Source organism: Erpetoichthys calabaricus, chromosome 15 (genome assembly GCF_900747795.2).
Source record: "Erpetoichthys calabaricus chromosome 15, fErpCal1.3, whole genome shotgun sequence".
Classification (NCBI taxonomy): domain Eukaryota; kingdom Metazoa; phylum Chordata; class Cladistia; order Polypteriformes; family Polypteridae; genus Erpetoichthys; species Erpetoichthys calabaricus.
This window is the reverse complement of record NC_041408.2, coordinates 12,336,818-12,353,215: the sequence shown is the minus strand read 5'-3', so window position 1 is coordinate 12,353,215 and position 16,398 is coordinate 12,336,818. Positions and strand designations below refer to the sequence as shown.

At 39.9% G+C, this 16,398-nt stretch overlaps 1 protein-coding gene across 17 annotated transcripts in view; it reads right to left on the bottom strand.

Annotated features, from left to right (window-relative positions):
• adgrg6 (adhesion G protein-coupled receptor G6) overlaps nt 1-16,398 on the bottom strand; it is a 193,136-nt gene that overhangs the window by 73,634 nt on the left and 103,104 nt on the right. For 11 of the 17 annotated variants that reach the window (XM_051919519.1, XM_051919518.1, XM_051919523.1 and 8 more), the window contains 3 exons: nt 4,108-4,196; nt 3,866-3,918; nt 2,158-2,202 (listed from right to left, as the gene is read on the bottom strand). In XM_051919519.1, coding sequence (XP_051775479.1) covers nt 2,158-2,202; nt 3,866-3,918; nt 4,108-4,196 — 187 coding nt within the window. Of the gene's footprint in view, nt 1-2,157; nt 2,203-3,865; nt 3,919-4,107; nt 4,197-8,379; nt 12,415-16,398 lie in introns of those variants that run through there. The other 6 variants (XM_051919512.1, XM_051919513.1, XM_051919515.1 and 3 more) reach the window with 2 other exon arrangements.

Here is a 16,398-nt window from a genome sequence, read left to right as displayed (position 1 = left end):
GGGCATTGTTTAGAACAAGTGTATCAGTATCTGATGACTGTGCCGTCTACTTCAGTGGAGGCAGAGCGTGCTTTCACGGTGGCTGGCGTACCTCTCGCCTGGACGACCACACGCTCGACATGTTGTGCTTTCTATACTCTTATTACCGCAACTCACTAGATACATGTACTTATACGACAGCATGAACTGAACATGAAGCATTTGGTGCTTGTATGCATCCATTTGGGAAGGCGGCGCCACGCAGGCTGCGGCTGCACAGGCTCGTGATAAAAACACGTTCTGAAGCATTTTAGTATTTTATTGTAGGTATTTTTAATTCAGAATATTTATGTATTTTTAATTTACATTTTTATGCACCTCTAATCAGAATTTTGTGCATCTTTAATCAGAATCTTTCTGCACTTTTAATCAGAATGTAATTGATTCTAACTATATGTTTTTATTAATGTCTTGTGCATCGTCTTTCGATGTTCTGCTGAATGACAAATAAAATTGAATTGAATTGAATTGAACTGCTTGTAGTTAAGGTTAGTCTTTTATTGGTGTCAACATATTGAAGTAGTTTTATTAAAAGTAAGTGTTGCTCGTTCTAAAACCATTCACATGTGAGATGCCCGTGCACTGTGTCGTTCCCAGGAATGACATGCGGGATTCCTGAATTCCTTGGAATGGATAAACCCATCCGGGAATGGATTCCCTAGCCGCAGTGGCTGCAGGTTTTTGTTCCAACTCAACTGCTTAATAAGAAGCTCTTATTGTTCAAGTAACACTTCTGCTTCACTTTAGTGGTCTCGCTTGTTAAGATTTTGAACCCTTATTGCTTCTTTCAGTCTTAAACAGCTATAGTCTTGGTTTTTAATGGCTCCTTATTAGCAGTAACAATGGAAATGACAAAAGAAACCAGCAGTTCTCCATTTAGCTTGTTTCCACTTACTCCTGTGTGTATTTATTGTGCACCATTGGGTTTAATTAAATACAGTGGAACCTCGGTTTGCAAGCATAATTCGTTCCGGAAACGTGTTCGTAGTCCAAAGCACTCATTTATCAAAGTGAATTTCCCCATTAGAAATAATGGAAACTCAGATGATTTGTTCCACAACCCAAAACTATTTATATAAAAATGATTAATACAAAATATAACGTAGAAATACATAAAACAAATTAACCTGCACTTAACCTTTGAAAAGAATCATGGCTGGTGTGAGTGAGTTTCTAAACTCTTGTGGGATTCCACCCAACGGGATGACACACGGAAGAGCGTCCCAAAGCAATCACACACACATACGCGCGCGCGAGCACACATACACACTAACACGCGCGAGCACACACACACATGCGCGCGCGCGTGTACGCGTGTGCACACACACAGTCACAATGCTGTAGTAAACACTATGTGCTTGTATGGATGTTGACTATATGAGTGAGGCACGCCGACTCAGACGGAGAATAGGAGACGATTACCCACAATCCTGCAGCGAGAGAAAAAGAAGAACCATCAGCTCAGTTGTGATCACATGACGCTCCGCAGACAAAGCGTATCCGTACTACTCGTACTGCAAGACCTCGCTCGTTTATCAAGTCAGAATTTATTAAAAATTTTAGCTCGTCTTGCAAAACAATCGTAAACCAAGTTACTCGCAAACCGAGGTTCCACTGTACTTGGAAGGAAAGTGAAGAGAAAAAAGTGAAGCAGTGAGAATAACTCGTCTGTTTTAGACTTTGATATCCTTAGAAAGGGGAAGAATTTTTTTTATTTGTTTTTTCCATGGAAGTGTTACACATCATTTGCTTTTGTCAAGAGGTAGTCACTGCAGGGTCCTGTTCAGTTTGAATCTTTGAAATGTTATTTTCCATGAAAAGATTAAAATGTTTTCTCGGCTGCCACTACAATGTGGTAACATATTAAAAAAATATCATTTGTGGGTGGAGTAATCCTTTTTTTGAAATAACACCATTGATTTGACATGTTCAAAGTTTATTCAGGTAATCGTAATAGTTTGTTGCATTCTTGGGTGCAATTATTAAATGGTAAATAATATATTGAAATCTTTAATAAATCATTTGTTTCTTCACTATGAACATGATGCAAACAATTTTTTATAATCACAGTGTAGAACTTTAAAAAATGTTTCTGAACTTTAAACAAGTATTCATTACCTTGCAGTACTTCTTTTACTTCTTGATGTACTCTGAGGTTGAATGCTAAATAGTCAAAAAAAATGAAATAAAAAAAATCATAAATGATCCCAAACGTCTGAAATTTCATTTATTACATTTGTTGTTTTCTTAACTCCATTTGTGGCATGAAGGCGTTGGTACTTCACAGTGCTTGGACTCTTAATGCAGTACAGGCCCATGATGAACTGTCTAACTGCACTGCAAAAAATGCATATGCAAAAACTAGACAAAAAAAATAAAACTTTACAAGGGGTTGTTTTGCTTTTATTTAGCAAACAGTGGGGTAAGCAAAATTAACTTGACAGGGTTTCTAAAAAATATGCTAAATAATTATAAATAAAGTTTTTTGACTTTAGTCAGTAATTCTTACAATAAGGAAAACAAGATTTAACGTCATGATATAAATACTTTTCACTTGCTTAGATTTAATTTTTTTGCAGTCTATCTTTCTTTTTTTAAACATTTTATTGAATTTATTAAAAGCAAACTAACATTTCCACACAAGCAATTTAAACTTACAAAACTAAATTTAAATCAACACCCACTAAGAGAAAAAGAGCAAGGCCAACAGCCAGAGCAAAACTTCAAGTTTTTATATCTATCACATAGTGCCTTTCATGTCTGTCCATCTATCATTTATTATATAGTGCTTTTCACATCTATCTATCTATCTATCTATCTATCTATCTATCTATCTATCTATCTATCTATCTATCTATCTATCTATCGTGGCACCCGGACGGGGCTCACGTCTGGCCGGGACACCCAGAAACACAGGAGGAGGGCTCATTCCTCCTCCAGACCGCGAGGGGGCATCCGCCCTGGTTGTGTTGGGGGCCACGGGTACAGAGCTTGGAAGCTCTACCCTGTAGGGGCCCGTGGCCACCGCCAGGGGGAGCCCCGATGCCTTGGGGACCCTGGACCCCAGTGCTTCTGCCACACCCGGAAGTGCTGGGGGGAAGAAAAGAGGGAACACCCGGAGTGCTTCCGGGTACGCAGCTGGCACTTCCGCCACACTGGGGAGTGCCGGTGGAAGATTGCCGGGGAGCACCTGGAGCACATCCAGGTGCGTATTAAAGGGGACGCCTCCCTCCAGTCAGGAACAAGAATCGGGAGGAAGTCAGATGATGTCGGGAGGAAGGCAAGGAGGTGGCCTGAAGAAGGCATTGTTGCGTGGCCAGGACTTTGGGGTCTTTGGGGTCTGTGAGCACAACAAGAACTTTGTATATATTGTAAATAAATGTGTGTTGGGTGACGTGAGCGTGTCTGCCTGTTTGTGTCCGAGCCAGTCTCCACACTATCTATCTATCTATCTATCTATCTATCTATCTATCTATCTATCTATCTATCTATCTATCTATCTATCAGATAGTGCCTTTCACATCTATCATTCTATTTATTTGTATGATATAGTGCCTTTTATAGCTCTCTATACTATTTGTATTATATAGAGGCTTTCATTTCTATCTATGTGTTAAATAGAATACCAAACACAATTTTGCATGGCAAACGCATCTATACCACCATGTTTGTGAAGAAATAACTTTGACTTGAAAAAAAATACCGAACGTCTCCTTTAACATCCCGTCCCCTTTTTGAGTAGAGAAGCCAATCACATTCTCTGCTGTTCTTTGACACCCTAATGAAATTCAGGCATGAAAATGAAAACCAAATAAAATATCCTTACCTCACATTGGCTACGTAAACTGTATGCGTCCAGTTTTCAAATGTCTGGTTCAGCTGCAGCACAAATAAAAACTATCAGCATTTTTCTAAACTCGGAGAGACTGAACATTGTTGAAATATGTATGAATACAAATTAGACGGTAACTTTTATATTGTTTTTCATTATTTTGTCTCTGTAGAGTATGTTATTTGAAGGAAAAAGGCTTTTAAAAAGTAGGACACAATGAGGGTTGAATGTCTTACCCAGGCAGCGACTGCATTTTCCACGTCCTGCTCATTAGCTAGATGTTGGTTATCATAAATAACAAATGAAATCCGGTAGTACAATCCATCTGTTTAAAGAATAACGTAAATTAGCACAAAACCAGCATTGCGAAGGTTTCCAACAAATACTCAAACAATAATCATTGAGCAGATGTGATTATAGATAGCAAAATTCTTTTAAAATTGGTTATTTACAAATCATATTATGGCATGTATTTGGCCAAAAAGTGGTGAATGTTTTGCTTTGGATAAATGTATTGAATTATTAAATATTTTTTTTAAAGTTTTTTAAATGTTAAAAAACTGCATAATTTCCATTTCTTTATTAACAGTTACAAGTTTAAGAAAGAAAACAGCAATAAGGAAATGATTATTTCCAGCCTAATAGCAGAATGAAGTTACTGAAAATGCTGTCTGTCTGTTCTGCCGATACCTTGAATGTGTGGAGACCTCTAAACCAGGGTTCCCTAAAGTATGGATTGCCGCCGTTGGCTCACTAGTTATCGCTGTATTTTTGTATTTAGTGGTATTCAGTCGCCGCGGCTCGATTAAACAATCACCATTGCTACGACAATCATTCTCGATTATTCTCACCCAACGACCGTCTAGTTCTCCAAGGGCGACTCTGGTGATCTTTCACAATTCTCCACGGGGGGGACCACCCCATATTCTGACAATCATCTCAAGATGGATGCTCCGATGATTGTCCAACATTCAACAAGCAATGGGTCTCAAAGACACTTACAAATACAAGATTGGGTCTCAACCAAAAAATAAAGTTTCAGTAACCCTGCACTAAACAACGGATTCTTTAAGATCTTAACCCTGACACACTCTTTCAACATTTGCTGAGCGTGCGAGCGATGTCGTTCGATTCTTGCATCTCCAGCACATATGTTTTGCAAATGACCTACAATTAAATCAGTCTGGGTAAATATTTTTTGTGCATCTCTCAGATAGACACATTAAAGCCCATGTCACATTACACAGACTTCAGTTGTTGTGATTTTTTTGACTGTGAAATTGTTCGTGTTATACGTCACACTTGGTGGCCTCAACCTTTGCCATCCCATTTGCTGGAAACTAAAGAAACGCAACCTTCTGGTTTTGCTCCGGCCACTTGGCAATATGGAGACGTTAGTTTTAACCCAACCATGATGCTGCCAGGGAGATGTTTGTTCACGAATGGATGATAATAGCTGAGCTAAAAAAATGAATCAAGACTGTAAGAGCTAGAAAGGTTCTTTGGGGCTGCAATGTCGTGTATTTCTCTGTTATGACTTGAGCTTCTCTTGTGTTTCCCTGAAGGTGGACTACTTATCTATAGTAGATGCCGTCTTGAGAGGGGGTTTAACACCCAAGGGAATCCAATTCTGTGTTCAGAGCTTTGCTTCAGAAGTTTAATACTTTTTACTGTCCTTTCCGATGCCATTTTGTTTTTGGGGACGGTGCTACACTTTTATAAGTTTTGTGTCATGAGGATTTCCCATGATGCACTGGGGCCACACCCCTCGTGATGTCATCAGTGCGCCAGTGTAAAGATCCCCCTAAAATAGCCAGATATCTGAGATTGAACCCAATGTAGCATACCACTTACTTTCTACTTTGGTATTATTGGTACTTTGAAATTAAACTCTGCTTTTTTTGGTGTATGATTTGGTTTTAATGTTCTCTGTTTTTGTTTTTTGTTTTTGGCTTTGACCCTTTGCTTTGCCCTTTTTTTTATCCTGATCTTCACTCTTTAGTTATTTGGAGTGACTGCCCTTTTTACAGTCGGTACAAAATGGGAATTGGAATCGAGCATTTTGGCTTCCAATTGACGTATGAAAAAAGAACTGAGAGATAGATGAGGAGGAGATGGCTGTCTGATAGGAGAAAATAAAAAAAGAAAAGGAAAATAAATGGAAAAGGTGGGAATTCTTCCAGTCTTAACAGGTTTTTCAATCCTAAATAAGTTATGATTAATTAGGTTATTAAATTCACCACTTAGTTGGCCTTTTAAACAAACATGTTAGACTAACAGTGTAATTAATGTCAGTACTTGTCACTCTTTGGAGACTGCAGAGCTTCAAAAGAAAAAAAAAGAAAAAGATCAAATACATTTACAGAACACAATATATTCATTGACAGTAAATAAATCAGAATTTTATACATATATAGTATATGTATATAATGTGTGTGTACGTGTGTGTGTGTGTGTTTATATAGGATATATATAGGATTATATATATATATATATATATATATATATATATCTATATATATATATATATATATATAGATATATATATATATATATATAAATATATATCTACTCTCTATATATAAAATCCTAAGCCTATAAGTGCAACAATTTTGTGCAACGATTTTATGTCACGTTTTTTGTCACACTTTAAATCGGCTTATTTTAAAACCTACATAAATACGTTTGTATCCTTCTTTTCAGAATTTATCGAACTTTAATGTGATGTTGTTAGATTTTCAGATTCTTATTCTGTTTTTAAATTATAAACTAAAATATCAAGAGCTCACGCCCCGCAAGACGAGACTTTGTGCCAAAAGATTTAACCAGGCCCGGGGCCGGAAATAAAAGACAAAGAGTAGGACAGCTGCTGTACAGGCTTTTAAATGTTCAAAGCGCCGGGCGGGATGCAGATCACACGGCACAGCAGCAGCAATCCAGCAGATGATTAAGCAAACAGGAGGTAAAAAAAACTGTATTTGTTTCCCATTGTATCACCATTTAAGAGGGGGTTTCGGAGGCGTGACTGTGTCTCCTTGGGTTGCTTTCAACCCCCCTCTTCACAATGCAAGTGGCAGAGACGTGAAGTGACTGGCACGTAGCGCAGGCCAGGGGGGGTTGGCGAGCAAAGCGAGCAGGAGGCGAAATCCCCTAGTTTATATATATATATATATATATATATATATATATATATATATATATATATATATATATATTGTGGCGGGCGGCTGAGTCTCATGCCAGGCCGGGATGCCCCTTCTACTTATGTTCTGGGGGAGCAACCATGGGCTTCTCAGTACCTCCCACGGGACGCTTGGTGGCAGCCTCCCTGGCTGACGATGGTGCCTTAGTTTCCCGCAGGGCTCCATGGGAGATGGAGTTCTCCACAACCCTGTTGGGGTATGGGGTGGCCACCAGGGGGTGCTGCATTGGTCCCTGAGCTGGCATGGACAAATCTACAGCCCCACCCAGAAGTGCAATTGGTGAACAAGCACCTGGAGCACTTCCGGGTGGGCTATAAAAAGGGCCAGCAACCACCACTCAGGAGCCAGAGTCAGGAGGTGGAGGATGAAGTTAGACGGGAGGAGTGGTGGTTCCAGAAGGACTGTGAATTGTGCTTGGTTTTGGACTGTGTTGTGCCTGTGGGGTTCACGGGGAAGATGTACCTCACAGGCGAAGAAAAATAAAGTCTTGGTTTGTTTTGACATGTGCCTCAGTGTGAGTCTGTGCCAGGTCAGGCGCAATATAGCGCCTTTTATCAATACATATATATATGTATATATAAACACATCAGTATGATAATACGATCATGTTAATAATACCAAGCACTATCTAATAATGTTCTGTATGTTTTTCACTGCTAAATATCAGAACTATTTTTGCTTTAGCACTGATATTTTTAAACACCTGACACCCATATAACTGATACATTACATTTTTTTCTTCTTTTTAACATCACACATCTAATATAATTATTTGAGAATCATAAAGAGAATAAGGCAAAAAAAAAAAGCGATTGCCTGCCTAAAGTAAACTCTTTATGACATAACGATATTGATGTGTAAAAACCAAGTTAATCAGTTATAGCAGTGATAAAGATGCAAAGATATCAGAATCTTTCAGTTTTATGCTGAATTTCCCTTTTGTGAAACTGTCGTTAGGTGTAAGTTTAAATTAAATTAAAAAAAAAACAAAAAACTCTGTGTTCTTGTATGAGTAAGAGCAGTCTCCTCCGAGTTCACCAACAGCTACTTTGATTTTGACGAAGCACATGCTAATCACAGATTTGAAGAATGAATGATCTTACTTTTTGGTTAAAAGGTCATTTTCTACAAACTTCTTCATTTTGTGAAAGTGAGCAATAAAGATCATTGACAGTACCATGCTGACTAACAGAATTTACTGCTACTCATACAACTATAAATGAAATTTAAATGAAATTAGAAAAGCAGTATTCATTCTACTTCTATGTTAAATTTCTGTATATACTATGCATTTGTAGCACATACTTTTGTCGGTTTTAGGTCCACAATCGCACACAATATCGCTTTCATTTTGACATGGGCACAGTGTAAAATGATCGTGTTTAGTGCTGATCCAGTTGTCGCTGGTGGTAAACTCATAAATTCCAGTGTTCAAAGTATTGCTAGTAGCTCCAGAGAGTGTTATCAGTGCATTTGATTCTCTTGCAGGAGGATCCAAGATTAAGTCTGAAGGTGTCGTATTCTCCACCTCGGTGAAGATGATAGGTTGGCTGCCGCCATCATCCCAAAACTGTAGGTTGTCATCTCCACTGATTATCTCCACATTTGCACTGCCGTTTTGCATAGCAGGCTGAGCGGAAAATGGCTTTAGAGTGCTAGTTTGATTTTCACTACTTGTATTATGAACAAAATATGTCCACGAATCTTCACCTTCTGAAGAAAAAGACCTGTTGACGCCATTAGAATCTTGTGGTTCTGAATGAAATGTTATACTAGTAGCGGCCAGTGCCATTAGAATTTCATGTGAAAGCTCTTCTTGAGTTTGGGAGGTACCAAATCCATCACTTTTATGTTCTACCTCAGATTCGTAAGTTGTCCCCATAGACTGTGATACCACAGTTGATCTGTGGAGATCGGTAGAAGGCTTAGAGAACATTAGTGATAGAGGAGGTGTGGGGGAGGTGAATACTAAACTGGGTTCTTGGAAATGATCACTGTTCTGAATTTTCAGGGAATAATCATCTTCCAACATATAACTTCCAGAATGAGACATAAATATAGCAGAGGACATTGGAGGGATATCGAAAGGCAAATCATAGGCCTCACTGGGTTCTAAATACACCTTAGAAGTTTTGGTTATTAGCAAGGAAGACCTCAATTGGGAAAAATTACTATTGTTTTCCAGTGACTCAGTATGTTTGGAGTCCGCTGTCCCTTTGTGAATGCCCTCAGTTAACATTTGCTTGGAAGAAGGGAAGGCCAGATTTATATTATCCATCCCAGACATTGACCCACTAGTGATTCTGTATCGATCATACAGAACGTTAGTCACGTTATACAGGTCTGTGGGCACTTCGTCTATGGCATGGAAAGGATCATCTCTCAGAGAAGTGGAGATATCTTCGATTTGTTGCCACAATGGCTTTGAGACATTTTTCTCCAGAGTCTTTAATTCTTCATGAAAGGTTGGTGGAAAACGTGAATAGTTGTAATCAGGCGTAAATACCTTCTCAATATCTTTAGGGAATTGAAGAGGTGTACCTAAAACCAGTGTATTTATGTTTAATTCTGTGCTATTAGTTGAAAGGCTAGATTTATTTCTTGGAACAGGCACTGCAACGGATGGGGATAAAAGATCTAGCCCAACCAAAAGTGAAAAATCCTTATTTGAGAAGAATGGATTCTCCAAAGTCTTTGAAAACTGGTGGATATTTGATAACTCCGAGTCGGATAGACTCGATGATTGTTCTACCTTATATCCTTCGTTACTCTTAATTTCACGTGCATGACTTGGAGTGTGAGAATTCATCGTAACTAATGTGAAATCTTGTTCTGGGGAAGAGAACAATTCATCAGGAAGATTCTCGATATTCTCAGTCATTGTTAACTCATGGGGCACCACAGAAGATGACCTGCCATTGTTCACTGGTTCGTAAAATTCACTCTTATGCCATATTGATGGTAAAATGTTGGAAATATGAGAGTGAAAGGATTGTGTATTTGGACCCAGTGATTCTGATACTAGTATCTTGGATTTAGATTTCTTAGTAAAGGTGTCTTTACCATCCTTTACTGTGAACGTTTGGGAAGGTAACACTGGGGTTGACTGTATGAATGGTATATTGTCTATGTGAACAGATTTGTCATTAAATGCAGATAAAGCAAACACGGTCAGGTCAGTGCTAGAAATGAAATTATGAATTGGGTACATCACCGAAGAGATCTGTAATTTCAGACTTTCTTTGATGGGGTGGTTTTGTACAAAAAGGAGCAACGCAGGGTCCGGTGTATGGTCATCACGGGGTGCTATAGGACGGCTGGTTTCAACAGTAGAAAAAGCTGAAGTCGGGTGAATGTGGAAACCAGAAAGCAAAGTCCCATAAGAGGGACTGAAAAACCCAGGAGTCTGCAAGCTGCTGTGATAAGCTGTTGATGATTTCCTAATCCATTCTGGTGATGAGGTTAGACTTTCAGAATCGGAGGCAGACGTTTTCATGAAACTGAAGGGTGTTGTTTCAACTTGGGGTTTAAAAAATAAAATTGAAAGTAACTGATGTGAATCTCTGGCAACAGCAGAGCGTAACTCCAGGTTTTCATTTGGTGGATTCTGTAGTGTCTGATTTTCAGAAATATTTAGGCCGAGTACGCTTAGGTTTTCATATATTGAGTATGACGGCTCAAAGTCGTAAAAGGGGAAACTGGATGAAAGCTCCATGCCGCTGAAGAAGCCTTCCCTTAGGTCAGTGTCGTACATCAAAGGCAAAGCGCCAGATCCATACTCCGCCATCTCGGTCAGGTTGATCGTTGCATTCTCGTTCCCATCTTTTATAAGCCAGAAAAAAGAAAGTGGCTTGTTCTTGCGATTTTGGATTGAAGCACTATCGTTTTTTTCACTGCCGTTTTTGTTGTAAAATGAAAACGTTTTCTCGTTGGAACTAACAGTTTCAGCAGACACGGTGGCCGTATGCATTACTGATTCAACCACTTTGCTTTGGACCCCCGATACTTCTGGTTTACTCAAATATACAACCGTTCTTTCCTGAAAGCGAGTGACAGGCTCAGGCTTTCTTTTAATCGGCCTGATTAGCGGCGTGGAAATGATTCCCAAGATGGTTTTAGACGTCTTTGAGCGTTGCCTTAAAAATGTCTGGAAATAGCCTGCGGTTTTTTCATCCATATCGATCACCGCAGATGAACGATTTTCTCTTTCTTGAATACCTGCTCCTTTCGAGTCAAGTGAGGAAAAAAATCTCGTTTAACAAAACAATCTTTATCTAAAAAGCAATTATTCAAAATTCTACCATCTGAATGTTGTAAAACACCACATTTGTTTATGATAAATCAAAAATGGATAAAGAGTTTTTTTGTGTTCTGATAATGCTAAAGTTGAATAACAAAATGGGACCTGGGGGAAAATTTCCAGTCAATCTTAAGGAGGACTTATAACATTCTCACCTACGACCTAGTGACTTATTTATGCATATTTTTGTTAATTTGGTTTGTTTTCAAAGTCCTAAAGCATGCATATAGGTTGACTGAACAATCTAAATGGACCTGGCATGAGTGAATGTGACTGAGGAACTTATTCATGTGATGGACAGGTAACCTATCCAGGGTTAGCACCTGGTCTAACTGGACAGACCCCATTGTCGTGATCCTGAACTAGAAAGAGTCGCTTCTTAAAATGGAAAGGTGGACATCACTGTGGCTTGTCTCTGCTCTGTAACTGCCCAGAGTTGAAACCGTACGGCCACATTCTTCACTGGTTTGTCTCAGATGGACCCCCTGTATCGAGCCTGCTGGCCCTGTTGTGCCCAGTCATTGTGCCAGGATACCAAGCCCATAATCTATACATCTATCCATTTTCTAGATCTTATTTTTCCATTGCAGAGTCACAGAGATCTTCGGATAACAAGATAGGAATAACCATAGACAATCCACCATACCACACTCGCCGTTTTAAGCCAACCAGCGATAATACGCACATCTAATTACTATTTAACCTAATATTCACATCTAATTCTAATTAACCAAAGATATTTATCTATTTTACAATTAACCTAATATCCACACGTGCATGGATCTCTCAGGGTAATTCCTCATTATAGACCCAAAGAGAAAATGCACAACGCACACCCGCAAATTTCATCTAGGTGGCAGATGAACGCAGGTCTATAAAGCTGTGATGAAAAACCATTAAAGTAAGACCACCCCAGAATGATATACCTCAGTGTGTCACTTACCCCGTGCTGTTTGCGGCTATGGCTCTGAATGATTCTTAACCGCATATTTTAAGGAAACACAGAGATAGCAAAATTCCTGATACAGAAGGCACCGGTGACGACCAATGGTTAACAGCAGCATTAATAATTTCAAAATGTTAAAAAAAAATGTCAGATTTCACAAGTGCACAAATTGAATTTTCCAAAATAGTTTATTTAATGAAATTTTAGCTAAAACTTCACTGGATACCTGACAGGAGGATTTTTTGACACAAGTAACGCGAGATGTTTGTCGTGACCATTTTGAAATTGTTTGCTGTTGCTCAGTGTTAGTCTCCATTGACACTTGCTGTATCAGGAATGTTGTTATCTCCACTGTCCATAAAAATGTGACATTAATAATTTTTCTCTGACGTCACTACGAACAACACAAGGTAATGACACGGGGTGAAGCATGGTGGTGGCAGCATCACTTTCATGCTGTGGGGTTGGTTTTAAGCAGCAGAGACTGGGAGACTAGTCAGGGTCAAAGGAGAGCTAAATGGAACAAAGTACAGAGAGATCTTCAATAAAAACCTCCTCCACAGTGCCCTCGACCTCAGACATTCAGCAGGACAATGACCCTCAGCACAAAAGAAAGACAACAAAGGAGAGGCTTAGGAATGTTCTGGAGTGGCCCAACCAGAGCCCCGAACTGAACCCAACCAAACAACTCTGGAGAGCCCGGACCAAGCTGTCTACTGACGTTCTCCATCCAACCCGACGGAGCTTGGGAGGATCTTCAGAGAAGAATGGCAGAAAATCCCCAAAATCCAGCTGTGTGAAGCTTGTCATGTCACACCCAAGAAGACTCTATCCTGTAATCGCTGTCAAAGGGGCTACAGCAAAGTACTGAGTAATGGGTCTGAATACTTGTGTCAGTGGGATATTTCTAGAACTGTGTTTTCACTTTGTCGTTTTGGGGTACTTGATGAGGGGGAAAAAAGGAATTGAAATGATTTTAGCACAAGGTTGTACTTTAGCAAAGTGTGTAAAAAGTGAAGAGGTCTGAATATATGCTATATAGCAGATGGGTGTTACGCATGTGCGTTGGTGGATCTCCACACAGAGCTCAATTGAGGTACAGTGCATCCAGAAAGTATTCACAGCGCATCACTTTTTCCACATTTTGTTATGTTGCAGCCTTATTCCAAAATGGATTAAATTCATTTTTTTCCTCAGAATTCTACACACAACACCCCATAATGACAACGTGAAAAAAGTTTACTTGAGGTTTTTGCAAATTTATTAAAAATAAAAAAATTGAGAAAGCACATGTACATAAGTATTGACAGCCTTTGCCATGAAGCTCAAAATTGAGCTCAGGTGCATCCTGTTTCCCCTGATCATCCTTCAGATGTTTCTGCAGCTTCATTGGAGTCCACCTGTGGTAAATTCAGTTGGTTGGACATGATTTGGAAAGGCACACACCTGTCTATATAAGGTCCCACAGTTGACAGTTCATGTCAGAGCACAAACCAAGCATGAAGTCAAACGAATTGTCTGTAGACGTCCGAAACAGGATTGTCTCGAGGCACAAATCTGGGGAAGGTTACAAAAAAATTTCTGCTGCTTTGAAGGTCTCAATAAGCACAGTGGCCTCCATCATCCGTAAGTGGAAGAAGTTCGAAACCACCAGGACTCTTCCTAGAGCTGGCCGGCCATCTAAACTGAGCGATCGGGGGAGAAAGGCCTTAGTCAGGGAGGTGACCAAAAACCCGATGGTCACTCTGTCAGAGCTCCAGAGGTCCTCTGTAGAGAGAGGAGAACCTTCCAGAAGGACAGCCATCTCTGCAGCAATCCACCAATCAGGCCTATATGGTACAGTGGCCAGACGGAAGCCACTCCTTAGTAAAAGGCACATGGCAGCCCGCCTGGAGTTTACCAAAAGGCACCTGAAGGACTCTCAGATCATGAGAAAGAAAATTCTCTGGTCTGATGAGACAAAGATTGAACTCTTTGGTGTGAATGCCAGGTGTCACGTTTGGAGGAAACCAGGCACCATCCCTACAGTGAAGCATGTTGGTGGTAGCATCACGCTGTGGGAATGTTTTTCAGTGGCAGGGACTGGGAGACTAGTCAGGATAAAGGGAAAGATGACTGCAGCAATGTACAGAGACATCCTGGATGAAAACCTGCTCCAGAGCGCTCTTGACCTCAGACTGGGGCGACGTTTCATCTTTCAGCAGGACAACGACCCTAAGCACACAGCCAAGATATCAAAGGAGTGGCTTCAGGACAACTCTGTGAATGTCCATGAGTGGCCCAGCCAGAGCCCAGACTTGAATCCGATTGAACATCTCTGGAGAGATCTTAAAATGGCTGTTCACCGACGCTTCCCATCCAACCTGAAGGACCTTGAGAGGTGCTGCAAAGAGGAATGGTCGAAACTGGCCAAGGATAGGTGTGCCAAGCATCATATTCAACAAGACTTGAGGCTGGAATTGCTGCCAAAGGTGCATCGACAAAGTATTGAGCAAAGGCTGTGAATACTTATGGACATGGGATTTCTCAGTTTTTTTATTTTTAATAAATTTGCAAAAACCTCAAGTAAACGTTTTTTAAGTTGTCATTATGGGGTGTTGTGTGTAGAATTCTGAGGAAAAAAATGAATTTAATCCATTTTGGAATAAGGCTGTAACATATAAAAATGTGGAAAAAGTGATGCGCTGTGAATACTCTCCGGATGCACTGTATGTAAGAACCTGCCGGGATGAGAGGTGGTGCAGATGCTAACATTGTCTTCTCCTTCTATCCCTGCCCAGTGAGGGACACTGAGCCCTGCCCCTTCCTGGTTCCCCAGCTTCACTCCTAAAAGTAAAAGTGCCAGAGCAGTTCTTCAGAGTGAATGCTACAAGGGAACCATCTTTGGTTCCAAAAAGACCCATCTACATGAAGGTTCCATAAAGAACCGTTATTTATTTAGATCTATAACAGGCTCTGTACAGCAAATAACAATGAATAGATTTGTAAAATGCCAATGGGTCACGAAATAGAAAGGAATCTTACTGCATTCCTACTACCACAGACTAAGTCCATTTTAATTTGTTAATATCTTGCTAGGCTGCCTACCAAACATTCAAAATTTCAGTCTTTTTTTCTACTTTTCAAAACTGGAAGAACCAACTTCATATGCAAAGAACCCTTCCCAGAATGAAATGGTGCTTGGTCAAGCAATAGTTTAATGAGGAGCCACACAAACCAGTAAAGGACCATAAAATGCCATTAAAGGACCATCATGTTTAAAGAGTGTATAAGAACCCCAGCTGCCCGGAAGGAGGCGTCTTTTTGGCAAGAGTGACCCGCCGGATGGAGTCCCTGAGCAAACAGACCCTGAACCTGCAGATGAAGCACAGCCTTTTTTGTTTATTTGAAGGCACCAAAACGGCAAGATTCATTTATTTTTGGTTGAATGTTTTTGTTAAATTAAACGGGATGACCCAGTTGGTGCCCCAACTATTATTTTCAAGACCCGTCATTCCTGTACCTGGCCACAGGGGATAAGGAAGTGTTGGAGTTGAAGCAGGCCAGCCGCCTCCTTTGCTACAGTGTAAGGGTTTTGTGTATGTTGTATGAGAGTCGTTCAAAATGTTTCCACACTTTATTTTTAAAATCTATTTATTAAGAATTTCAAGAACATATTACATCATTTTTGTACACAGCCACCTTCCTTTGCGATGCAATTTTCCAGGCGTCGTACCAACTTTTTATTGCCCAATTACTACTCCTCCCTACTTCACCGTTTCCAACGAAAATACGAAAGTGTGGAAACTTTCTGAACGTCCCCCGTATCTCTACTATTCCATTATTGATCTCTCTGTAGGATAGGAAATGCTTCTGACTTCTGGGTTTTAGGGATGGGATGAAACCCGTGCTCTCTAACGAAATATTATTAAACAGAAAAATGACATCAAAATACAAACTGCATAGGATTCTCTTAAAGTGCATAAGACATTGTACATCTCCGAGACATTTAAAACTTACGGTGTATACAATCATTATTTCTATAACGACCAGAAATAACAAACAATAAATCTTATCCTTATTATTATGGCTCACTTAT